We start from the raw sequence: 24,552 nt of genomic DNA on the forward strand, positions 1-24,552 counted from the left end.
CAGGGTCGAAATATTCACCCCGCCATGACTATCGCCACCGTTTGGTTATCAAAAGATTCGTCTCGCGGTTTCCAAACAAGTTCTGAAATTAATTTTTTAATTAGTGTTCGAAAATCTCTTTCAATATTTGATCAAACATTCAATGGGGTACTCAAAAATTTTCATTTCACCGACTAAACAAGTCCTGAATGGCTCAATCATCACCGACCGGCGGCCCGCATGTCGCTGTAAAGCCTGGTCGCGAGTGCAGACCAGACAGCACATGGTGACGGGCCCGGCGGTGGACGCGGATTTCTTTTAATTTTCGTACTGCACGCGGTGGACGGACGCATTGACTCCGAGTCCACCATGTCTCACGTACTGTATTCAATTATTCATTGATTGATTGATTGGGGCACAAACATTCAGCACCTCCTCGGCTTGCTCAGCTCCGAGCCTCCGACACCCTCGCCTCGGGAAAATTCACCGGATCTCGAGATCCCGGCGACGGGGCAGACGTCTCTTGCTCAGTGTATCGATTGCTCGGTAGGCGGCGTCGGCGGCCGCGGCGATTGTGTCCACGTAGCAACTTCGCCATCAATCGAACGAACTTCTGCTGGTTTCCCTTGGGCTTAGGTGAGCACACTTGCAACAGCTAGCTAGCAAAGGATCATCCTTTCTTTTCCACCTCCGGCGACGTCGGTGCCTGTATGGTGCCTAGCGACACCTGCTGATGATTATTCCCTGTCCCTGTATCCAGGAATTTCCAGCTTTTTGGTTATTGCCCCTGCCGTTCTCGTGTCCGTGTTGCCAGACGCGTTGGGCGGGCTAGCTGGCAACATGGCTTCTTTCGGGTAGTAGCAGCATAGCAGGCACCGGAGGCAGCATCGATTATCAATTTCGGCGATCGAATTCTGCTCGTTTTTCTCGGGTAAGCTAGTAATCTTGTCAGTGGTTTTATTTGCTCCTCTGGCGACAGCGTCAGCAGCTCATTTGCTGAATGTTGATGGTTACAGTGGCATCTCTCTCTGCACGCAGGCACAGCGAGCTCCAAGATCTTGCGGCGGTACGTGCCACGAGCACACACATCGCCGCTCCTGAGGATGGCGTCCGCCTTGATCGGTGCAGCGTTGTCAGTGGTGCTCAAGGCGCTGTCCCCCGTCATGGACCCCGTGCTGGAGGCGTGGGCGGCCAGCAAGGATCTGGGCCCCAACGTCAGGGCCCTCAAGGTGGAGCTGCTGTGCGTGAATGCCGTGCTTGAGGAAAAGCTCGGCATGGAGATACACAACTGGGCGCTGGATGAGCTGCTGCGGAACCTGCACGACCTCGCGTACGACGCCGAGGACGTGCTGGATGAACTGGATTACTTCCGCATCCAGGATGAACTTGATGGCACCTTGGACGCCGTCGACAAGCACCCAAAAGGCTGCGCCCACAACCTCGTCTTCACCACTACCCACACTGCCAAGGCTGTTGGCAAACTGATCTGGCCGCCCGCATGCTGCTCGACTGCCGCCGCCACTCCTGGTGCCAGCTGGCGTAGGCGTAGGGCGGCACACGGCTCGCTCTCCTCGCCGGCACACAATAATCAACTGGCTGATGAAGGGCAGGTCAACGGATGCATGAGTAAGCTCGCTTCAGGCCCAAGCAACACCATCCGTGCTGTCGGTAAATGCCTCCCTTGCTCGTCTCTGCCACCGGTTCATAGTGATGATGATGAGAATAGTGATGGTGGCTCCAACGAGCATGCTAAAGAAATAACAAAGTTGGAGTTTAATAGGGTGGAAGTATCTAAGAGAATTGAGGATATTTTAGAAAAGCTACAACATATGCGTCAAAGTATCTGCCAGGTTCTTGGAACATTACGTCCTAACCAGAACACTGTCCAGCTGGACCGTACCCAAAGTCGTCTTGCCACAACCTCTAAAAGTATAGAGCCAAAACTGTATGGACGGGATCCAGTCATTAAGAGCATCATACATGATATCACCCAGGGTAAATATAGTGGTGAGGACCTCACTGTCCTTCCAATTGTTGGCCCAGGGGGTATGGGAAAAACAGCTCTCGCACAGCATATTTATCACAGCCAAGAATTGCTAGGACATTTTGACGTCAAGGTTTGGATATGTGTCTCTCTCAAATTCAATGTGGACAAGCTAATAGAAGGGATCGAAAAACAGATCCCTAAAGTTGACAAGGAAAACGGAGGCACTGCGGCAGAGCTGATTGAGCAAAGATTAAAAACTAAAAGGTTTTTGCTTGTGCTAGATGATATGTGGGAATGTAGCAATACGGATGAATGGAAAAGGCTATTGCTCCCGCTCAAAAGTTCCCAAAAAAAGGGTAACACAATCCTAGTCACCACTCGACTTCCATCAGTTGCAGGAACAGTTAAAAAAACTAACTACTCAATAGAACTGGGAGGCTTAGCCTATGAAGACTTTAAGGAGCTATTCCTAGCATTTGTCTTTGATGATGAGCAATCTAGAATGGACCACCCTGAGCTAGTTGAAACTGGAGATAAGATAATGGAGAAACTAAAGGGTTCACCTCTTGCAGCAAAAACTGTATGCACATTATTGAGGAAACATCTTGATTTTAATCATTGGAACAGAGTTCTGGAAAGTCAAGAATGGAAGGAACAAAAGGACAAGAATGACATTATGCCTGCACTAAAGCTTAGCTATGACTATCTACCTTTTTATCTGCAGCCGTGTTTTTCCTGCTGTGCTTTGTTTCCCCAAGACTACAGATTTGGAAGAGAAGAGCTGATTCACCTGTGGATAGGACTGGATGTTTTGCATTTATGTGGTGAAAATAATAAAAGGATTGAAGATATAGGACTGAGCCATTTGGAAGAACTAGTTGATCATGGATTTCTAAAAAATGAAGAAAAATATGGAAAGACTTATTACGTTCTACATGATCTGCTGCATGAATTAGCACTAAAGGTCTCGTCACGTGAATGCCTAAGTATATACAGCTATAATGTGGGCTCCATACGAGTTCCCCCATCTGTACGCCACTTGTCTATCAATATAGATGACACAAGTGTCAAGGACAAGCAAACTTTTGATTCCTGTACGAGAGATCTTAAGAAATTAGACAAAAGATTGAAGGTTGAGAACCTACACACACTGATGTTATTCGGAGAACACCACGGTAGTTTCGTGAAGACTTTTGCCAATTTGTTCCAGGAAGCAAAATTCATTCGTGTTCTTTTTCTATCTGGAGCATCCTACAACATGGAAGATTTGTTGCCCAACTTTTTGAAGCCCATTCATCTTCGCTATCTTCGGATTGGGAGTAATTATTATTTTTCTAAAATTGAAGTGCCCAGCAATATTCCGATACTTTATCATCTAAAGGTCCTAGATCTACAAAGCTGCAACATTAAAAATGTTTTGCCAAGAGATATAACCAATCTCATAAAGTTGCGTCATTTGCTTGTTCAAAATTATGAAATGCACTCTAGCATTTTTGAGGTGGGGAAGTTAAAATGGTTGCAAGAGTTGAGAAGATTTGTGGTCAAAAAAGAAACGCCAGGTTTTGAATTGAGGCAGATAGGAGATTTGGAAGAGCTTTGCGGGTCTTTGCTCATTGATAATCTTGAAAAGGTTAAGGTAAAGGAAGAAGCGGCTGAAGCAAAGCTGACGCAAAAAAGCCGTTTACATGAGTTAAAATTGTGTTGGGATACCGATCGATCTACCAAGGACTCGGCACAAGATGATCAGGTTCTTGAAAACCTTAAGCCAAATAGCAATCTTCTGAAGCTATCCATTAAAGGGCATGGTGGTACTACTTGCCCTTCATGGCTTGGTCAGGACCTCTCTATAAAAAATTTGGAATCTCTTCGTCTAGATGGTGTAGCTTGGAGTTCATTTCCACCTATTGGAGAGTTGTGCCTTGTTAATGGGCCTCATGAAGAAATTTCAAATAATTTCTGTGACAAAAAGTTTCAAAAATTGAGAAGACTGGAACTTGTTAAGCTACCAAGGTTGAAAAAATGGGTTGTACATGCCCCCTGTCAATTGTTTGCTCACCTGGAAGTGCTTATCATTAAGGATTGCCCAGAACTCATGGAGTTACCTTTCTCACATCATGCTGGATATGAACAAGAGGATGAGTCTACCATAACTTGGTTTCCTCAACTAGAAGAGCTTGAAGTTACAGATTGTCCAAAACTATCATCATTCCCTTGCGTTCCATGGTCACGCTCTATGCGGAGAGCTAAGATGGCACAAGTTGGCTCAGGTAGTGAGACACTGCATTTTGATCAATTTTTTAGTACCGGATATATCTTGGATATTACGGGGGCGGATGCACTAAATAGTGTCTTTCGGAGGGTGCCAGCCTTTTGTAACCTATCCAATCTCGAAGCATTGCGGGTGACGAGATGCCCTTCTCTCTCACTGGTTCATCTCGAAAAGCTACAATCTCTAAAGTACCTGACAATAATAGATTCAAGTGATGCCTTTTGTTTCTCTGAAGGTGATGGTCAAATCGGGTATCAATTTCCAGTTGAATCCATCACGATTGAGCAATATGGTGGCAGCTGGCAGCGACTGACACACCTGTTCTCTTACTTTCCAAAGCTCCGCAGCTTGACAATGTGGAAGTGCGAGCAGTTAACAGGGTTAGGCGTTGCGGACCTGCATAAGAGGACGGAAGCACTGCCAAGACTGCCGTCAATTTCAGTTAACGAAGTGGAGGCGGCACAAGTTGGATCGCTGGAGCAGCACCTGCAGGACGTAAGAGGAGAGGAGGAAATAGCAGCAGCAGCACCGTCGGAAGGGCTACTACTGTTGCCTCCCCAATTACAACTACAAGAGATGCAGATCTGGGAGTGCCAAAATTTGGTCCTCTGCCTAGGCTTACTCGACGGCGACAAAGACCCAGGACGAACTGGAGGTGTGGGCCTCCAAGGTCTGCGCTCCCTCCGATCGTTGCACATACAGAATTGCCCCAGGTTCCTCTGCTCCTATTCGTCTTCGTCCTCTTGTTTCCCCTTCCCAGACTCCCTGGAAGTCCTCTATCTTTGGGACGCCGTGGGCACGGCGACGCTGCTGCCTCTCTCAAACCTCACCTCTCTCACACATTTATACATTTTGAGATGTGGGGATTTAAGAGGCGAGGGACTGCGGCCTCTCCTCACCCAAGGTCGTCTCACCACATTGGCCGTCCTCGATACGCCCAATTTCTTCGCTGGTTCCGAGCCCTCACAGCAGCATGAACAAGGGCTCCCATCCTCTTCCTCCAAACTGAAGGAGCTTCGGACGGATGACGTCGCGGGTCTCCTTGCTGCGCCCATCTGGGCCTTGCTCTCTTCCTCGCTCACCGAATTGAAATTTTGGGGGGACGATGAGGTGGAGCGCTTCACAAAGGAGCAAGAGGAGGCACTTAAGCTCCTCACCTCCCTCGAGAGGATCAGATTTTGGAACTGCGACAAGCTGCAGTGCCTCAACGCAGGGCTGCACAGACTTCCCAACCTCAAGAGATTAGACATCTGCCTTTGTGCAGCCATCTGGTCGCTACCCAAGGATGGCCTCCCAAGTTCACTGCAAGAGTTGGAGATCAAATACTGTCCAGCCATCCGGTGTCTGCCCAAGGAATGCCTCCCAAGTTCACTGCTGAAACTAGTGATCAAAAAATGCTCAGCCATCCGGTCGCTGCCAAAGGTGGGCGAGCTTCCAAGTTCACTGCGAGAATTGGATGTCAGTGATGAAAACAGCGAGGAGCTAAGAAGCCATTGCCGCAAGTTGTTGATAGGAACCATCCCAATAGTCAGAGCCTGACTAACCCAAGGTAACAAGGTGGTGGAACTTCCTACCCACCAATTTCCCTTGCTTTCCCTAACCCTTTAAGCATCAGTTATTCACCTTCTGTTTATCTGATTACAGTTATGGTTTCCTTCTGAATAACCCACTTGTTCCCATCTACTGTGCAGGGCTATTGGTCGAATTGGTACATTCTTCTAACCTCTAGATTCTCACTGTGTCTATACACGCTTCTCAGTTGGGAAGCATGAACATCTCAGGATGTGTCTAACACCCTCTACATACAAATGGTTAGGTACATAAAAATGGTTAGTATCCTGCTATTTGCAAACTCGTCCTAGACTCCCACAAAATATTTACAAATTTGATCTATATTTTTTATTAATCCACCGCCTATTGTTTCTGCTAATTATTTGGATGCCTTTTTGCTTATAACTATGCGGTAGTGCGAACTTTTTGTATTAGAGTTGGTGAAAACTATTAACAGAGAGTTTTCTCACTCACATAATACTGATATGTGAGTTTGGCTGTTTTAGAACGCCATACAGCTTGCTGCTCCCTACTTTAAAGTTGTCTTGGTCTACTGCTACAGAAATAAGATGCATCCACCGTATATTCAATCTGAATTTAGTTATTGGTTCCGCATAAACATTGGTTTTGCCAGTTTACAATAATAGTACTTCTCAGATTGTAGAACCTTGTTCATCTGCTTGCTTTTTTGTTTTCTGAGGTGTTTCTTCAGAAAATATCGCATCCTTATGTTTTCAACTCTGAGAATATTTATTGGTTTTGAACTCTGATATCCTAGTTTCATTTTCTCAACGCGGGGCTGATTTGTTTTTCCAGAATGGTAAATTACCATCTACGTCGATGTATTGCAAGTTAGCATAACTGTTGGAATTTGATGAACCTCAGCATGTATTCTCAGTATCTGCATCATTCCTATTTTGATTACATAGAGACAGGAGCTAACCTGAAATACTTTCCATATTACCACTTCTTTTTGTAGATCATCTCCATTGAAGCATACTATCTAATATAATGGAACAACTCTGAGATCAGACTATACTAGTGCAAGGTAATTTCTATTTGCGTTTCCCTAATCACATAAATATTAAGTCACTTTTACATATACCACATTCCACAGGTGTTCTTGCCTTTTCCTAATCACATGAATATTAAGTCAGTTTTTCATATACCACGTTCCACAAGTGCTCCTTTGACATGGAATCAGCATATTTTAATCTGCAGTATGCAAGAAAACATCAAGTCTTTGAGCTGTACATCCTCCTAATCCTTGCTGCACTTTTCTGAAAACACACTGTGCACACTAGGGAGTTGAGTGTGTCTTCCTGCTTTAAGAAATTCCTTTGCCCAAGGTAAGTATACTGTATTTGCTAGTTTTTCATATTCCAAAAACAAAATAATGATGTTGGAATTATTTTTGACATTCATAATTAATATTGTTGAGCGCCCATGTTTGAGGCTTTAGAAACAATGTAGTATAGAATGTTTTTATTCTGAAAGTATAATCTTAAGAGCATTGACTCAAATATGCTGAAGTTTCTTTCATAAAAAGGTCAAATATTCTTCCTGCCGTTTCAAAAAAAAATCATTGTTTCATACTTATATAAATCTATAGCAAAAATAACAAGGATACATTTGCACTGTGTCTTGGTAGATTGCTAACTAGAAGTGCAATTTTCTAGTTCTGATCATCCAACTAAAGATCAGAAAGTCACATCTGAACAACCAACTAAAGATCAGAAAGTCACACTGTGCAAATATGGTAGCTTGTGAAAGAACTGTAAGTGCTTGATTGCCCCATAAGATATTATTTTTGGCAGTTTTGTAGAGCATATTCTTTGAACCCCCAATGTGGCCATGTGGCATATGTAGGCAAAAGTTGTGGTAGTTAAGGCAATATTCTTCTTCTGCCACGGCAAAAATGAGTGTTGTTAGGACATGCACCTTTGTCTGTTCAAGTACGTAGTCTTGAAATTTTAAAATCAATAAATCTTCCATTATCAAAAAACCGAAGTCTTGAACTACATATTGCGTAGTATTTCCAAGACTGCTGTTGACAGACGTTAATGTTTTGGCCTCTTGCCAACAGTCCTGTACATTCATTATCTGTAGTAACCTGAAACCACCTCAAAGTTCAGCTTGTGGGACTGGTGTGTGTCTTCTAGAATTTCAGCCTCGTATGAAAAAACAAATCTGGTATCTCCCTTGAATAAATTTAATTCCTCCCTTTTTGGTAAATTTCTGTAAATCTTTTACTATGATAAGATGCTGACAACTTATATCTTTTATTGATATTTTTTTGTTGGTTAGGAAGGTACTGATGGGATTGTGCAGTATTTGATATTATCAAATCATGTTAGATCAGTTCAAATTTTTGAGACACAATCCAATTGTTAATGTTTTCTTGTCAGGCCATCTCAAATGATTATCAGTCAACTACACTGCTGGTCAGTACGTTACTGAGATGCTCTTAACAATCCATGATAATAGCTTGCATCTCAGTATTTTGTACCTGTGTGTAATTTTTTTCCTTAGTAAATCTCCTTATCTTAGTGAAATAAAATAATGCTACCTTTTAACATGACTTTTTAGGTTATAAAGGAGATGCAGATATGTCACATGCGCACACCACTAGCATACAAGCCAAAAACTTGACTGTACCTCTGGTCTTGAACCTGATTTCAGTTTGCACATAATGAACAGTTGCTATGTTAATTTGGTTTCCAATAAGTAATATTTTTGAACTGACACGAACTTTCCAGTGCACAAGTATTAATTTAAATTTTCATTATTAAGCTATAAGAAAACCTGTTTCCTTTTCTCTGTTTCATTTGTTGATAGTGCAATGGAATTTCCTTCTCAAGTTTGTTCTTTTCTTTCTTCAATCCAGTAAACATTGGTGGAAAAAATAAATATGAAGATTTTATAAGATAGCATTACAGATAGTTAGATAACATAGTTTTTCTTTATTTTTATTATGAATTATGTTTTTACTTGTCAAGCTTTCAATGTCACAGGAGTGCAGCCATGAACCGTATGCTACTCAATTGCACAAGTGCATGCTTGTCTAACTGTTGCTAGTGACAACAGTAAGAGCCTACAGTCAATCTTTTGAAATTCAGTTATGAATAATATTGTCAGCTAACATGAAAAGTGTCCTAATGTTCCTCTAGTTTCCACTTTCAGACCAAGGTTGGCGCAGCAGTGTTGGCACAAAGATTTGGTGGATTCATGAAGATCTGTGGTGCTTCAGTAATCAACATGGAACTACGCCTCTAGCTGAATCAACTTCAGATGTTCAAACGGGTTCTATGATTGGCAGCTCCAGCAATTGCCATCTTCAGCAGCTGTGAACCAAGTGCTCCTTCACATTGCACTCGTCTAGATGAACAGTGTAGCTATATGTATTGGAAGCTGCTCACACTTGTAAGCACTCATCCTTGCTTGCATATGAGGTGAGTGTTACACTTTTGCTCAGGTCCTTTTGTGATGCCTGTAAACATTATAAATGCCCTTTTTTCCCTGGAGAAATGCTGATCAATCTTTTTCCTCTGTGATCTTTCTTGCAGAAATTATGTCTCGAAGTCCTGCCAAGATTACAATCATCTTCAGAAGATCACTTCTGGACATCACTTGGCTTGAAGTTGAGCAAGGCTTCTTGCATCTGTCAGGGCCTTGTCATTCCAAGGATGGCAGGGCGAAGCTAAGTTGATTCGTCAGGGAAACTCGGAGAGGACACTAATGTAGTTGTAGCCATCCTCAAAAACTTCGAGCATGCTGTAGAGCCACGGAAGGGCGTCTATGGATCTACTGCCGTTTGAGATGAATCTCATCATTTGAATTTTCCTTCAGACCACTAATGTTATTAACTGGGATATTTGTCAGTAAACTGTGAAGTTCATTGGTTGTGCACTGATATGATTCCGAGTGTATTTTGGCAAATGGCAATCGTTCTGGTTCATGGACCAGTATTCTAACTTTGGCTAAATAAAGGCAACAACCTACAAAAGTCTAGTACTCTCAAACTGTTCGGACCATGTTTGTTTCTCACCGTCCATTACAAAATAATCATCAGGTAAAATATATCATCTAAGCAAATCACACATGTTGGATCTTTGAAAACTGCTGGATTAGTTTTGACAATTTTTTGCTCACCTATTCGATAATGAGGTTGAGTGCGGTGTTTAAAGTTTTGAAATATTATACTTTCAAAGCATTTGTCAATTTGTATAAAATTTTTAGGTGCATATGAAGGTGAAAAAGGTCTTGACATGATAACAAAAAAAGGAAATACATAGTGAAGAAAAAACAAAAGAAATCAAATAAAGGTATACATGGGCCGCACGCACCTAATAGGCCATCCACTCCGGGCCAGTACAGGGCCTTCCGTCAAGTCTAACACGGTGGTGATAATTCTCAAAAAAAAAAAAAAACACGGCGGTGATCTCAAAAAAAAGAAAGAAAGAAAAAGGGCGTAAACGGCGACGGCCATGGCTTCACCGGAGCTCGGCGGCGGCGACGGCAGCTACGATTTCCACCTCCGTTCGCTCGCCGCGGCCTCACGGAATTCCTCTGCCGCCGCTGATCCTGCCTCCGACCCCAACCTCCTCCAATCCGTAACTGCATCTCCCTTGGAGCCCTTCTCCCCATGTTCGGTTTCTTGGATGCACATACGAATTTTTAGTTTGCTGCTTCTTGCGCCATTTTTCTTTCCCCGCGTGAAGGTGAGGAGGGTGTGCGAGATGTGCCGGGAAGCGAAGGAGGCGAGGGACGAGATGGTGGCACGGGCGTTCCCGGTGATGAGCAAGCTGTTTCAGCGATGCGCCGCCGCTCCGACGCAGGCCGTGGCCTCCACCGGTGTGCTGCTTCTTGTAAGCCGACTTTTCTCGGTCTTACTCTGCAAACATCTTATTCAACATTTTGATGGATGAAGGCTCGGATGTCTGGAACTAGGATCCTCATGCGTAGGAATGCACTTCTCCCTTACAATTTTATCCAAAAAAATTCTCAGTAACGTGCGTATATCTAGTCTTTTGGAGAGAGAGTTAATCTAGTGTTAAGAATTTATTTTTATCTGCACAGTTGTTGGATTCAGATTACTTTTATATGTTTCCTTATTTTGTAATAAAGAGGTCAGTTATACTTCTAGAAAGAGTTTATTAGAGACGTGTATTTTTCCTACACAGACTATTCTACAATTCTTCCTGGACTTTGGGGAGGCAGTCTTGCATGATGCTGATGGTAGTTTGAAAATCTTTTTCCGCTCTTGCTTGAGTAGGTATATTGTTTTCTACGTTTCTCTCTTGGTTTATATACCATTATGTATTGCTTTCAAAAGCTTCTTAAATCACTCCAATTTTCTTTCTTGTAAATAGGGAGTTCGCGGATCCTATTGTTGCAGAGCGCACCCTTGAATTCCTTGTAGCAAACAAGACAAAGATCCTTAGTTCTTTTCCCACCTTAATTCCACAGGTGCATAAACGTGAAACGATTACTTACTCAAAAATAGTAAACAATGCATGTAGATCTAGGCTCCTGTAGTCCATGTTGCTGCAAAGCATTGCTTTCAAATATATCAATGTATCAATTAAGCTTCCTTGCTTGTTTTTAAGCATATCCATAATCTATCTCTTCTCTTTATATTTTTCCAAATTGATCCAAGCATGTAGCACATGACAATGCTTGTGTCCTGTTGTTTATACACTTATCCGTTGCTGTTGAAGCTAATTGCATCAAATGGTGAGAGGTATGTCCTTTTTATTGCTGGGAACTTCTGACAGTTTTATGCACATGTTTCCTGACACTGTTAGCATAACTATTTCATTGAAATCCTGTCAAACTACCTAATTTCTCGCTAACATTCTAGACTAGAAAAGAAGTTTTTGGAAGTGCTTCCATTAATGATGTCAGCAGGGTCTTTTCTTCCGCTCTTCCTGTCCCTTACGGATCTGCCAAGTAAGCCTGTTGATTACATGCTTTCTGGACTTCCTTGAATTTATTTTAATCCACATAATTTTAGCAGCTAATTAGCTTATGAGTTAGATGCATGACGGCATAACTAAATTTTTGTTCCTGCTTTTATCTGGAGCGGATCCGTATAATGTGAGGGATTTATGGAATGTATATAGCGTGCTTACATGACCTAGTCCCTGCTGGTCTTGGTTCACTTGTTATTTATGAACATGAACTAGACCAGTTGTCACACTTATAGATCACTTTTAACAAAGAACTGTTTGTTATCTTTAAGTTTATTATGTTGCGCACAATATCAAGCTGCTCTCATTGATCTTAATTGGAGACTACGAAAATTGATGGTTTCGTTCAGATATCTATCTTTTTTTCTGAGTGTTTTTATGCATTGTTGGTTTTGTACTGTAATAACGGTTGATTTCAACTCCTTTGCTCCTCTCTCACTACTTGGACATCCAGTGTTGGTGGTGGCATTGGAGAAGGTGTAAAGAAGTTCTGGAACTCTTATTGCTAGTGGTATAGCTACAATCCAGAAGAGTGCAGCTCCTGAGGTTATCTTCAGAATGTATTCACGAAGCTATGAATGAATTACCTACTTCAAATTGGCTAAGCCATTTTTCTTTTCTATGGTGCAGATGCTTCTTGCACTGATGGATGAGGCATACACTGGTTCTGCAATAGAAGATTCTAGGGGTAATTCAGGTTCTGATGATAGTAGTCCTCTAGACCTCGCTGACCCAATGTTCCTAGACCTTCTGAAAGATGAGAATGATGGTATTGCCGTAAGTAGTTTCTCCTATACAATAGAGTATGTTCAGTGTTTCCATATTCCCCCTGAATTCTTAGTACTAGTGGTATCTTTTTCTACTGTTTCCTTCAGGCAAAACATTGGATATCCCCTACAATATCTTCAACATTACAAGCAGCAGTTAACAGCCCACAATCGGACAGATTAAAACAGTCGCTGGAAATGGCACCTCGCTTTCTTTCTTTGTATTTTGCAATTGCATTGCGGGACGTTAACGATTGTATGCTGCCTACCTTATTTTCATTATGATTAATATTAATATACATGCTAAATTACCAACATAATGTTGATGTGAAAAATCCATGTTTGGTTGTTCAGCACTGTTGTGGGCTCTTATTCCAGTAGTTATGTCAAGATATGCTGCAATGTTCCCAGACAAGGTTTTCTCATTCAAGGTAAACAACTTAAATTTATTCCGAATTTTCCTTGTCTCTTATGTGTTATACAGATGTTTTGTAACTATAGTTAGATATATAAGCTGGGTCCAGTTCGCAACCAAGGATATATTACCTTTCCAATATCTCTGTTTGCATGATGGATATAATAGATTAATTCTGTAGGAAATCAATTTATAAGCAATTTATAAACAACATCGCAAGCCAAAATTGAAGGATTCAGCATATTGTTGAACTATTGCAGCTGTTGTTTTCGCAAAACTTACTAATTCTGAAAGGCCTAAATGATCCTTTGACTAACTGATGGAGCAGCGGTATGTTAAGTCCATCTATTTTATGTTGGAATATGTTGGATGATCAAAATGAAAGAAGTACAAACTGCCAATACCCACCTTCACCTATAATCCACAATGATGGTATGTTCATATGGCTTGTCTGGCATTGCACTTGGTTATTTGCCTAACATGTTTTCTATAAGTTCCAAGTTCCCATATTCTAGGTTCCCTGATATTACATTCTTGTAGGTTAGGAAAAGACTGTCGGATTTCATATTGACTGCCTTCCAGCGGTCTCCTGACATCATTGCAGTACTGAAGGTAATGAGTGTGGTGTTCTTTATTTCTTACTATACATACAAGTCAGAACTTCGAAGATCTGAACCAAATAAAGCCCATGTTATGTAGAACTTAGCAGCAATAAGGAGGCCTTTAAAAAGTTCCTTTATATAAGAGTTTTGTTGACAATTTCGCATGATAACTTTGGATCATTCTGCAGAAACCTATTACTGACAAACTTGGTGAAGCTCATGATAATCCTGCAAAGGCAAGTATATCTTTCGAGTTCTTACACCATGAGGCCATTGAAATTGCTAGATAATCACTTGCTCAAATAACTGCATCTGAATTTTCTTATGGACTGATCTATGCAGACAGAATTAGCATTGCACTTATGCTGGGCCATTGGTGAGCATGGAGCTGGAGGTGTAAATCGCAAAGATGTAGCTCGTGAACTACTTGAAAGTTTGGAATTGTTATTGTATGAAAACCTGGCAACCAGGTGAGGCTCCAGTCTACATGTCTTTATTTTCTAGACTTGCATGGCATGACATATGATTGACTTCTTTTATATCTTGTCAAGTCGTTTGGGATTAAGCCAGGAACCAGGATTTGATTCGATGGGTGCATCTTCTAGATAAATGAGAAGTTTTAGATGGTGTTTACATCATCCATCATTATATTACTTCTCAAACAGTCGTTCCCGAACATCAGATAGGAGAGTCTGGCAACGTGCCTGTGACTATTTAGGGCTCATGAATGAACCAGCCATCTGTTTATCTGTACTGGGACCGTCCACTGCCCAAGGAAATGGTCCTGGTATTGTTGACTGGTGCGAAGGAGGAACAAAGATGGTAGCTCATGTTCCCTTTTACCTTTTAGCGGAGCAAAAAGGTAAAAAAATTCGGCAACCCTTCAATAGTTAAAAATATAGAATGACCGTCCTTTGGTTTTATTCCGAGAGCTATGCTTGCGATTTAAGTATAATGAGATGAAAATTATGCATTCTAACTAAGGGAAAAACTAAAGGGGTGAAACTAAAGCGAAGAACAATGCATTATAAACAATCTTGCTATGTCTTGGTTCAAATATTTTCATGCTATGCCTTTTTTTTCTTATTCATTGGTAGTTGGTATGATTGTCTGGAAAGTTAACCCCTGAACTCAACATGTGTTGCAGGTCCACCATTTCATGATTTTTCATTTGCGGACCTTCTCCCAGCAGAATGAAGAGAAAATATCTTCATGGATCATGAGTGACATGGTTCAGTCACTGATTTCACTAGCAGAATGCCATGTCCATAACGACCTTATTTTGTGATCGCAGCACGCTGAAGATCCAAGTTCATTTTCAAGAAAACGGCTTGTATCAGCTACATGATTTTGACTATTAGATAGGCACTCAGGACTGTAGTGTACATGGAGTGACTCCCGCGTCTTCTGAGGGGAGAACAGTGGTGTAAATGTAACGTCTCTGCTGCCTTTATTGCACAACTTACGGATAAACTGTTTTATATGAAGTGGCACTAAACATAAAGATACTGTGACAAATATAAGGCTGATGCTCTTGAAAATAGCGGGAGCATAACTGAGAAATTAGCATTCCATGGCCATGGCACTATATAACCGAATATAAGAGAACTTGAAGCAACAAGACATGCAGCAGTGCAAGCACATCATGCACACATTTGGGATTGAAATGGGGGACGAACACCAGAAACACTACAAAAGTATAGAACTAAAGCCTAGCAGGATACAAGCACAAATCTCTATTCTGGAATTCCTACCAGGATACTGGAAAAGTCTGAACAAAAGCAACAACAGCACAAATTACAGGCTAAATTACGGTTTTGTACTCCACAAGACAAGAAACCTAAATTAACAGGTAGCAGCATCCGAGAAGCCAACACGAAGAGGAAGTCAATACCCGAACCAACTGCCCTTGCGTAGTGGTGACGCATTTTCTTTGATAACTGAACATTTCTTGGAATTTCCATAAATTTTGCGGAAACTAGGCAAAAAAAAAAATCCAAACTATGAGCACCACATGGCAAGGAGAGTCTGAGGTGCGTTCTTGACTTCCCGCTGATGAAAGCTCTAAAATTTGCTGCTAGCTCCTGCAAAGGATATTTTACCAAATTCATCAGCATTCAGATTTCAGAAGAAACCAAATGGATGAAATTTTGCAAATTCTAACATTGCGGTGGTTTAACATGATGCGTACCTCCAATGCGAGGATAAGAACATTTTTTGATTCAACGAAGCTACTGGGGATTGCTCTCGCCTGAGACCGCGGCCTTGATGCGCTCCACAGTGCAGGCAATGAGGCTGTTCACCGTTGCCACTGACCCCAGCGAGAGCTTGGCTGTAGGCACAGAGTCCACTAGTATCTGGAACGCCACTGTCAGGAGCGACCCACCTGAGCCGACGCCACCTTCGCCTTGCATGTTTCCCCTGGCTGGGCCATCAGGTAGGATGGCGAAGCCCGATGGCAGGAGTGCCACATAGTCAGGATCACCGCCGTTGAGGACAACATTCATGGCCACGACGTCCACAGGAGCATAGATGACATAGGAACCCGACGAGTCAGTGCAGCTCTCTTGCAGGATCAGCATGTTGCTTTGGTTCGAGTTTGTGCTCTGCAACAATGAGTATCCGCAAACACAATCAACACTTAAACGTCCTACGTTACCATGGATCCATGAGGAATCAATTGGGTCTGAATGCATCTGGCTTACATTGACACGAAGAAGAGAGACACAGTTGCCATGATCCCGGCCATTGGCAATGTGAGCCATTTCTTGAACAATGCCACCATTGGAGAGGATGTCCCACTGCACCGAAACAAAAATGATGATAAAAGATGTTAATCGGATCTTGTTTAATTTTTATCTATACGCTGATGCATTTGATGGTAAAGGGTGCAGTGCGTGCCTCGCTACGAGAGCTCTCATCGCGGAGGAAATCAAAGACGCGCTTGGGCGGGACAGGGAGCCAAAATGAAGTGGCGGCATTGAGAACGATGCCTGGCGGCCTGCCCGGGTCGTCAACGCTCTTCCTGGTCATGACACGGACGTCCTCAGCCCCGCTGCCAGACAGCGTTGTCCACTGGTGCGCCGCGGAGGCCGTCACGCCGCCACAGAAGCTCATCACCATCCTCTCAGCCAGTTTCAGCATGCTCTTCCTCCCCTCACTGCTCGTGATCACTGCGACAAATACTTCGTGACTTCTTTTTCTTCAGTTGGAAGGACATTTGGTAGACTACATTTCATAGGACCGAAAGCTTACCACCAATGTCGCTGGTCGGGATGTTGCTGGCCAGAACGCTGGCAAGGCGCTCGCATTGGCGATCAAGCGTCCCGACCCATCTGCGTGCTCCGAAGGCAAGGCCCGAGTTCACCAGCAGCTTGTAGATGTTGTGCACCGACCTGTCGTCCACCTCAACGTGCTCCACCCATGTCACCTGATGAACGGGGCACGAGGTACAAATCTCATGATCAGTTTCTGAACCAATACTAGGCAAAAGAGCACTTGAGGACACGTACCTTTGAGTAGCCATTGGGCATTTCCTGGATCAGGCAGCCAGACGGCCGGCGCCGGCACTTGAGGACAGATCCAGGGCGCAGGCTGTCCAATGAGACGTCCACGACGGCCCATGTCCCATCAGCGTTCTGCTTGCAGTACCTCACGAAGTAGCTCTCCCTGGTCGGCACCAGTGGCGACGGCACCTGAAATTCCACTGACATCTGCAGACCAGCAGTGGACATGTCCCATTTTCTGGATTAGCAGATCACGGCGAACTATCCATGCATTCCACATAAGGTCAGAAGACGTACCACTTGCAATGCGCCATTGTAGTTCCCCGCCACGCCGGTGGACAGCACCTCCAGCGTCGCCGCTCTCGACACGATGCTTGAGAACATAGTTGCATATTGATTCTGCGCAAAATTGGAACCAGAAGTTCAGATCACCTAAGGTTTCTCAGACATCAGCTAGTCAGTATATGCCACTTACCACGTCCATGAGGATCTCAACAAGATTGGCATGCGTCATGATCACCACACTGCTATCGCGGGAGGCCTCCGACTTGAGGCCGTACTGCTTGGGTCCGAGCCCGCGGGAGAACATGCGCGAATACTCCTCCTCATTCAGCGTCTCGATCGATCCATCGACCCCCGGCGCGTTCCAAAGTGGCTCATCCAGCTGCGCCATCTGGACCAGCTCCTCCATGGCCGCCACGGCAAGCTCCACGATCATGGGCTTATCGGCGCCCGACTGCGCAGCGCCCCTCAGCAGCTCCCCGGCGGCACCAGCAGCGACACCACCGAAGATGTCAGTAACGCCGTACGCTGCCGCGGCGGCTGCGGCGGCGGCACCGACACCGATGTCCAGAGGCGACGCGCGTGCGGCAGCCAACGGGCTGGAGAGGACGGGGAAGGACACCATGGGCTTGCCCACGTACTTGGCCGCGATGGCGGAGATCCTGTCGATCTCCTCGTGGAGGCGCGCGTTCTCGATGCGGAGGTGGTGCTCGTCGAAGGACATCTCGCCGAGCGCAGCGGGGCCGCCGCAGTTGGGGCAGGACGCGCTGCTCAGGGCCTCCTTGTACCGCATGTTCTCGGCCCGGAGCTTCTCGTTCTCTGCACGCAGCTGCGAGTTCTCCTGCCGCTCGTGCTGGTTCTGCAAGTCGCCCGTTCACACGACGCACACCAATCAGTCGCAACAATGCCATCGATCACCACAAGCATGTGTTACATATATACTTACATATGATGGAGTATCTCTGCATAAACTATCTCTGATTAACGCTTGATTGATCACTGCTAGTACAGGTTGTATAGGATTAACAGCAACGTATGCATGCTGATTGTACATGTGCAGCTGTGGCTGGGTCAGATGAACAGTGCTGTAAACGTGTGCCAGGTAGGCAGCAGCAGGAGTGATGCATGGTGTGGGGTTTGACTATGGCTAGTGGCACTGCCTGGCAGGCTGGGGTGTAGCAGCACATTTGGCAGTGTGCATGGGGTTGTGTGGGCAAGCTTTGTGCAGTTATAGTAATAGGGTTGTGCCCGTGTTCAGTTCCAAAAACCAAAATTCCAAATTTTTTTTCCGACACCCGCATGGAGACTTAAATCTAGACGAAAAAAAAATGCATCGCGACTGCTGTCTGTAAATGGCGAGACGAATCTAATGAACCTAACTAGGCTGTAATCAGACGCTAAATTGCTACTGTGATGCTACAGTAAACAACCTCTAATGACGGATTAATTATGCTCGTTAGATTCGTCTCGCGATTTACAGACGAGTTCTGTAATTATTTTTGTGATTAGTCTATGTTTAGTACTTCAAATGTAGAAAGATGCTTTTTCAAAAATTTTACACCGCGCAACCAAACGGGGCACTTTTCGTTTGTTTGTGGTAGATATTGTCCTACCATGACCTAACTAGGCTCAAAAGATTCGTCTCGCAACGTACATCAAAACTATACAATTAGTTTTTTTTAGTTCCCTTGAAATTCACTGTAGCGCCAGAAAAAAACACTGTAGCACAATGTAGCACTTTTCGTTTGTTTGTGGTAGATATTGTCCTACCATGACCTAACTAGGCTCAAAAGATTCGTCTCGCAACGTACATCAAAACTATACAATTAGTTTTTTTATTTACCTACATTTAGTACTCCATGCATGGGTCATTTGCTACATTTAATGTTTCGATGTGATAGAAATGTGATGGAGATGTGATGGAAAGTGATGTTTTTGTGAGGTTTTTTGGTGTATCGAAACACAGCCTAGGTCATGAATGCAGGCTGTCAGAGGCTAGGTCAGAGGCTTAAATGAAGTAGTTGCGACGTCGCTGCCTTGGAGAATCGAAGCAAAATTTTCCGATCAAAATTCTCCGGAGAAATCATCAGAGATGAACAGAGTGAGATTAAACAGCAGGATGATCACCTTCATTTGCGTGCGCTTGTTCTGGAACCAGAACTTGACCTGGAGCGGCTCCAGCCGGAGCTCCCGGCTCAGCTCCTTGCGCTGCTTGTCGTCCGGGTGAGGGCATTCCTTGAAGAAGCTGGCCATCAATATAATCAATTTCCAAGAGAAAAGATGAGTACTTTTATGAGTGATGACTGGCGAATTAATGTTCCAGGAGAAATATGGAATGAGAAAGTGTGAACGCACTAGTAGTACTACTTGAATGCATTGTTTGTTTTTTCGTTTGTTTCGAGAAGAGCAAAAGAACAAAAACGGTTTGGGTCAACGTGTACAATAGACTCTGGAAGAATCTGGACGAGCAAGAACTCAATTTGACTTGTACGCAAGCTTACATCAGTCTCAGTGAATGCTAGTAGTAACCGACTGACTAGTGACAATCCCCTTGTCCTCTCCTCATCAATTTCAGCAAACCAACAACATTTTATGCGTATCTTTTTCTGAACTCAACATTGATGGAACAAGTATCAACGATATTCCAAGAAAAATCTATGCAGAATTAGGGGAACAAGAACAGATTAATGAGCAGTAGGGTATGGGATTACGCTTCCAACTCCTGGATCTGGTGCTGAGTGTGGCGGTGGTAGCGCTTCTTCTTGCTGGGCGGCTGGTTGGGGTCCTGGTCGTCCACGGAGACGCCGTCCACGTTCTCGCTGCCGGACTTGCTCTCGAACTCGTCCCCCAGCAGGTCGGAGCTCCGGCCGCCGCGCATCATGTTGTCGCCGCTCTCCGCCGTCGTCGCCGGGATCTGGTCCAGCAGATGCTGCTGCTGCAGCGCCTGCTGGAGCTGCGGGTGGTTGTCCAGCAGGTTTGGCTGCCATCAAGGAAGGGGAAGAACTCGATCATTAGGCAATCTACGTCACTGTACTTCAGCACAAATCAGTTGAAATTAATACACCATAAGTGCTGAAAACTGGGGCGTTTGTCTCTGTTGACGCATTCCGTGCGTTTCATCGTTGCCATTAATTTGCAGGTAGACATGGTAGGGGAGAAGTTTCATGGGCCAAAAAGAACGGAAAATTAATGGTTGCAGTCATTTTACCAAGAAAAATAAATGTTCCCGTAGAGAGAGAAACAGGTCATTTGGGGATGAAATGAAAGAGATGCTCAACAATTATTTCAGGAAAAAGGAGATGTGAAAGCAAGCTTGCAATGGGGAAGGAGGAAGAAAAGGTAGGTCGTCGTTTCTTGTTCAAGGGCCCCAGGACACACAGCAGCTGGAACAGCAAGGTATAGCAGCACACCAACCTGTTGATCTCTACAGCCTTTGTTTGTGTGTGTAAGATGGAATCAGCTGGGAGCCTGGGATTGAGGTCTCCCCTCTCTCCAAAAGTTGCTGTCCCATTCATCTGCCCCTTTGTATAGGAGCAGGTCTTAAAGAAATGGGGCTCATGTACTCTGATGACCTAATCTATGTGTGAACAGCAGCCAACTAAGTACTGGAGATAACCTCTCTCTCTCTCTCTCATCCTTGGGACTTCTCGGTTTCCAAGGAAAAAGCTACTAATCCTCGCAGGATCAGTACATGCATATTGCAGACATGGCCCTTCTGTTCCATCACTAATCGAAAGTTCTGAAGCCGAGACCTCAAATTGAAAGTTGAAACAAAACTTTCGCCAAGAGAGAGAGAGAAAACACGAAAGGAAACAAAGAACTGCACCAAGTACAAGTCGTGATCTTCCAAAAGAAAAGAGAAGAAATTTTTTTGCTTCACTCAGCCCAAAAGAAAAATCCAGCAGGAATAGACTACCTGACCGAGTGATAGTGCCGACGAGGACCCGTACGCCGCCGCCGCGCTGCTCCGGCCGATCATCGGCGGCATGTGCCTCGCCGGGATCATCATTCTCCTGTCGCCACCTCTCGAGCCCTAAATTCTTGCCGTCTCAACTCCTTTCCATTTGTTCACAGGCACATGGGTATACCCCCTCCACAGCCAAAGAACAGGCGCTAATCTTAATCCTATATAGAGATACCTTGCCTGCCAAGCAACAACACAACCAGCAACAGATCTAGGGACAAGCTAGTCCGAAGATCCTTCTCTGTGAGACTGGCAGTGAGATCTAGCAGAAGAACGACTATATATGTGTGTGTTGCTTTGCAAAAATAGAACTCTGATCTCTGTGTGTGTCGTCTGCCTGCAAGTTTCAGCTCTCGAAACGATCCTTTACCGCGTGCAAGCTCAGAAGGGTAGCTAGCAAGAGGTGGAGATGAGACGGGGAGATCCTGAGGAGCTAAACGGCCATGGAAGAGGAAGGGAGGAGGAGGAAGAAGAGGAGGAGAAGAAAGGGGAACGGAGGTGGAAGAGAATGTGGAGAAGGGGGGAACGAGTTATTGCGGATGAGTGTTGAGGTGGTGCAATCCGCATTTATTGAGAGGGCGTATCGTAATTGCTAGGAGAGAGAGAAAGAAAAACTACTGGTGCATGATTTTAAAATATTTTTTATGTCCACAATACGGAGAAATACGCACAATATATGTCATGTATTTTGGATTTATTATTGGACGTCATTTGTATTCTTTTTGGGTCAAATAATAATGTGAAAATGAGCGTTCAAATTATCTGCATGCCATATATTTAGTTCGAGCTATGTAGAGCAATGAAGGAGAAAAATAAAGGCACAGCAAGCCCAATCATTCATGTGCATTTCCAAGTAGAGATAGGCTTTACATAATTTAATTTGTCGGTGTATTTTTTGTTTTTCTTGGTTACTTATTTAATTCAGGCTTCGAGATTGCTTGGCAGTGGACGTACGTTTTGTGCATGAATGATATAGTGCACTGTTGACAAATGTTTAAGACTAGGTAACCGGCGTAGTTATTTGAGTGATGGAGAGGAAAAGGTTCTCCACTGCTACTGTTACATTCATCATACACACATAGCATACGGAGCGTCTAATTAAGCGACTCCTCAGTTGTAGCCAAGGATAAGAACAAATGTTACACCGCGCTGCTCCAGTGTGTATTGCTGGCTCAGTAGTGCGCCCTCCTTTATTTTCTTTTCTCAAATAGACTTCCTTCAATTTATCTATTAAATTTTAAAATGTACTATTGTAAAAAAAAGTTTGTTACAGAGCTAATGACGCGGAGTACCCATGTGTGTGCGCTAACAGCATGGCAATGAGTTTAGCAGGACATAAAAAACTATTTTTCAAGAAACCAGGGTGCGTGCTTTTCTTTTTCATTGATACATGCGATTTGGTCCTTAAAATGTGCTCCCGGTCGTCTACTTCAACGGCAATCGGAGCCACCACGCTCCACGGAGCACCGCCACTGACAGAGAAACACGCCGATCGAGCGATCTTGCAACTTGAAGCTGATCTCATCTCAACGAAGACGCTCACGCTCTCAAAGAAGCCACAAAACTCTCAAAGATGCACATATATCCAATAATTTCATTGAGTTTTTATCCATTTTTTTAAGTCCCGACTTTTCAGGAGAACAGGCGAAGAGATCGATGCTACAGCGCTGCAGAGTAGTGTACTATTTTCATACCTCGGCACGGCTCTGGCGTGAGGGTCTGATCTGTCTGCGCATAGGAACACACACAGCTTTATCCTACTCACAAATAAAATCGAGTGAAAGATTACTGTGTTTAGTTATAAAAAAAAGATTACTGTATGTATTTAGAGGAAATTTAAATATGTATGGCAGAGGAATGACAATGAAATCTTAGGATCCTTCACGGTCTGGTCGGATACACGCATACTCTCTCTATACTCGAAAAAAAAGTCGTTTTAGACAAGATTTGAATCAAACATTGGGCATATAGATCATGAATAATTTTCAAGTTGTTGAGTTCCAAAATACAAAAACCACATAGATTTATCTTAAAAAATACTTTCATGAAACTATAAATATATTAGTTTGCGATAAACATTTTTATAAAAATAAGAACTCAATATTAAGCTTTGAAGACCGTGTCGCTGTCCAAAATAGCTTTCTTTTTTTAGTACTATGGAGGGAATACATGCCAAATGTGGTACTCCCTCTATATAGAAAATAGATGACGTTTAGAACAGCGACACGGTCTTTAAAGCATAACTTTGACTGCTTATTTTTATAAAAATATTTGTTAAAAAGTGATATATGTATATTTTATGAAAGTATTTTTTAAGACAAATATATTCATATAATTTTCATCTTTTGAAACTAATAACTTAAAATTTATTCATAATTTATATTCCCAATATTTGACTCAAACCTTGTTCAAAATGGCATCTAAATCATATACGGAGGGAGTATAACGTACACGACTTGAGAGAACAAGGTCTACTACAGCACAGTCAATCTCTCGACTTTTCTTCCCCTTGCTACAATAGAGGCGTAGAGGCAAAAATATGCGCCATGGTGTTCACCCATGGCATTGGATCTTGTAGCTATACCAAGCTTGGAGCTCCTCGTCGGCGAGAAGGGCACCTCCAGCTTCGATTCCTCCAACGGGATGCAGGAAGGCATCGGAGAAGATGGCAAAGACGACCTTGATGGATCTAATTGTATTTTTTTATAGTCTTTTTCTTTTAAGTTGGGGATGTACTGTGTTGAAACTTTAATGCCACCCTTTCTTTTCGCAAAAAAAAATGTACATGACTTGAGTTACCATATAGTATCTTCTCTATTTCACGATATATTTTTGGTTCGCATAACATGACTTAACTATTTATTTATGAACTCGTATCATTCTCTTCTTTATTACTATGAATTCTTGATCCATCTGAATAGAATGAATTTGACATAACTACATTAAGTATATTCCTCTTTATTCTCAAACCTTGCAATCTTGAACTAACAATTAGACTTAATAAATAGAAAAAATTTCATTATACAGAAATTATATTATTGCATTTGAATTTGAAAGTATTATGGTTATGATTCTCTTGCTTGAAACATGGCAATGTTTGGAGAACATTGCAAGTGAAAATTGTTGCTTGTATTTTAAAATGGGGTATTAATTAAATACTATGCCAGGCAGGTATGTGAACCAAACAAATATTACAAAAACTGCGAGAGTATTTCTTTCAGGTAGTAGGATCATCAGTAGAAAAGTAAAACCATCTTT

The 24,552-nt window shown here is 43.3% G+C and overlaps 2 protein-coding genes and 1 pseudogene across 21 annotated transcripts; 2 read left to right on the forward strand and 1 right to left on the reverse strand.

Moving 5' to 3' along the window:
• The first annotated feature begins 324 nt into the window (after nucleotides 1-324).
• On the forward strand, nucleotides 325-9,760 carry LOC120641852 (putative disease resistance protein RGA4). Of its 20 annotated transcripts, none has more exons than XM_039918148.1 (11): nucleotides 325-615; nucleotides 740-910; nucleotides 1,018-5,784; nucleotides 5,927-6,064; nucleotides 6,766-6,834; nucleotides 7,008-7,135; nucleotides 7,873-7,979; nucleotides 8,094-8,230; nucleotides 8,801-8,872; nucleotides 8,957-9,238; nucleotides 9,353-9,756. In XM_039918148.1, the coding sequence occupies exon 3, from the start codon at nucleotides 1,083-1,085 to the stop codon at nucleotides 5,772-5,774; it is 4,692 nt and encodes a 1,563-aa protein (XP_039774082.1). In that variant the 5' UTR covers nucleotides 325-615; nucleotides 740-910; nucleotides 1,018-1,082; the 3' UTR covers nucleotides 5,775-5,784; nucleotides 5,927-6,064; nucleotides 6,766-6,834; nucleotides 7,008-7,135; nucleotides 7,873-7,979; nucleotides 8,094-8,230; nucleotides 8,801-8,872; nucleotides 8,957-9,238; nucleotides 9,353-9,756. The 20 variants fall into 20 exon arrangements, with proteins under 20 accessions (XP_039774082.1, XP_039774083.1, XP_039774076.1 ...); XM_039918149.1 differs by having other exon boundaries at nucleotides 8,098-8,230; XM_039918142.1 differs by having other exon boundaries at nucleotides 7,438-8,230; nucleotides 9,353-9,760.
• A 439-nt stretch (nucleotides 9,761-10,199) lies between these two features.
• Nucleotides 10,200-15,046, forward strand: LOC120641856 (annotated as a pseudogene).
• Nucleotides 15,047-15,130: 84 nt separating this feature from the next.
• LOC120641855 (homeobox-leucine zipper protein ROC2) lies at nucleotides 15,131-21,835 on the reverse strand. The gene is made up of 11 exons (XM_039918160.1): nucleotides 21,247-21,835; nucleotides 20,042-20,310; nucleotides 19,458-19,575; nucleotides 17,524-18,189; nucleotides 17,346-17,447; nucleotides 17,055-17,255; nucleotides 16,798-16,972; nucleotides 16,444-16,715; nucleotides 16,248-16,343; nucleotides 15,734-16,148; nucleotides 15,131-15,626 (listed from the first exon to the last, which is right to left on the reverse strand). The coding sequence occupies exons 1-10, from the start codon at nucleotides 21,337-21,339 to the stop codon at nucleotides 15,774-15,776; spliced, it is 2,367 nt and encodes a 788-aa protein (XP_039774094.1). The 5' UTR covers nucleotides 21,340-21,835; the 3' UTR covers nucleotides 15,131-15,626; nucleotides 15,734-15,773.
• Nucleotides 21,836-24,552: the final 2,717 nt, after the last annotated feature.

The sequence above is a fragment of the Panicum virgatum genome, chromosome 7K (assembly GCF_016808335.1).
Source record: "Panicum virgatum strain AP13 chromosome 7K, P.virgatum_v5, whole genome shotgun sequence".
Classification (NCBI taxonomy): domain Eukaryota; kingdom Viridiplantae; phylum Streptophyta; class Magnoliopsida; order Poales; family Poaceae; genus Panicum; species Panicum virgatum.

Coding starts and splice junctions, on each gene's coding strand:
- LOC120641852 (XM_039918150.1), top strand. CDS start 1,083: ATGGCGTCCGCCTTGATCGGTGCAGCGTTGTCAGTGGTGCTCAAGGCG.
- LOC120641855 (XM_039918160.1), bottom strand. CDS start 21,339: ATGATGATCCCGGCGAGGCACATGCCGCCGATGATCGGCCGGAGCAGC. Junction 20,311..21,246: donor CGGCACTATCACTCGGTCAG/GTAGTCTATTCC, acceptor CCTTGATGGCAG/CCAAACCTGCTGGACAACCA. Junction 16,716..16,797: donor CCCGACCAGCGACATTGGTG/GTAAGCTTTCGG, acceptor TATTTGTCGCAG/TGATCACGAGCAGTGAGGGG.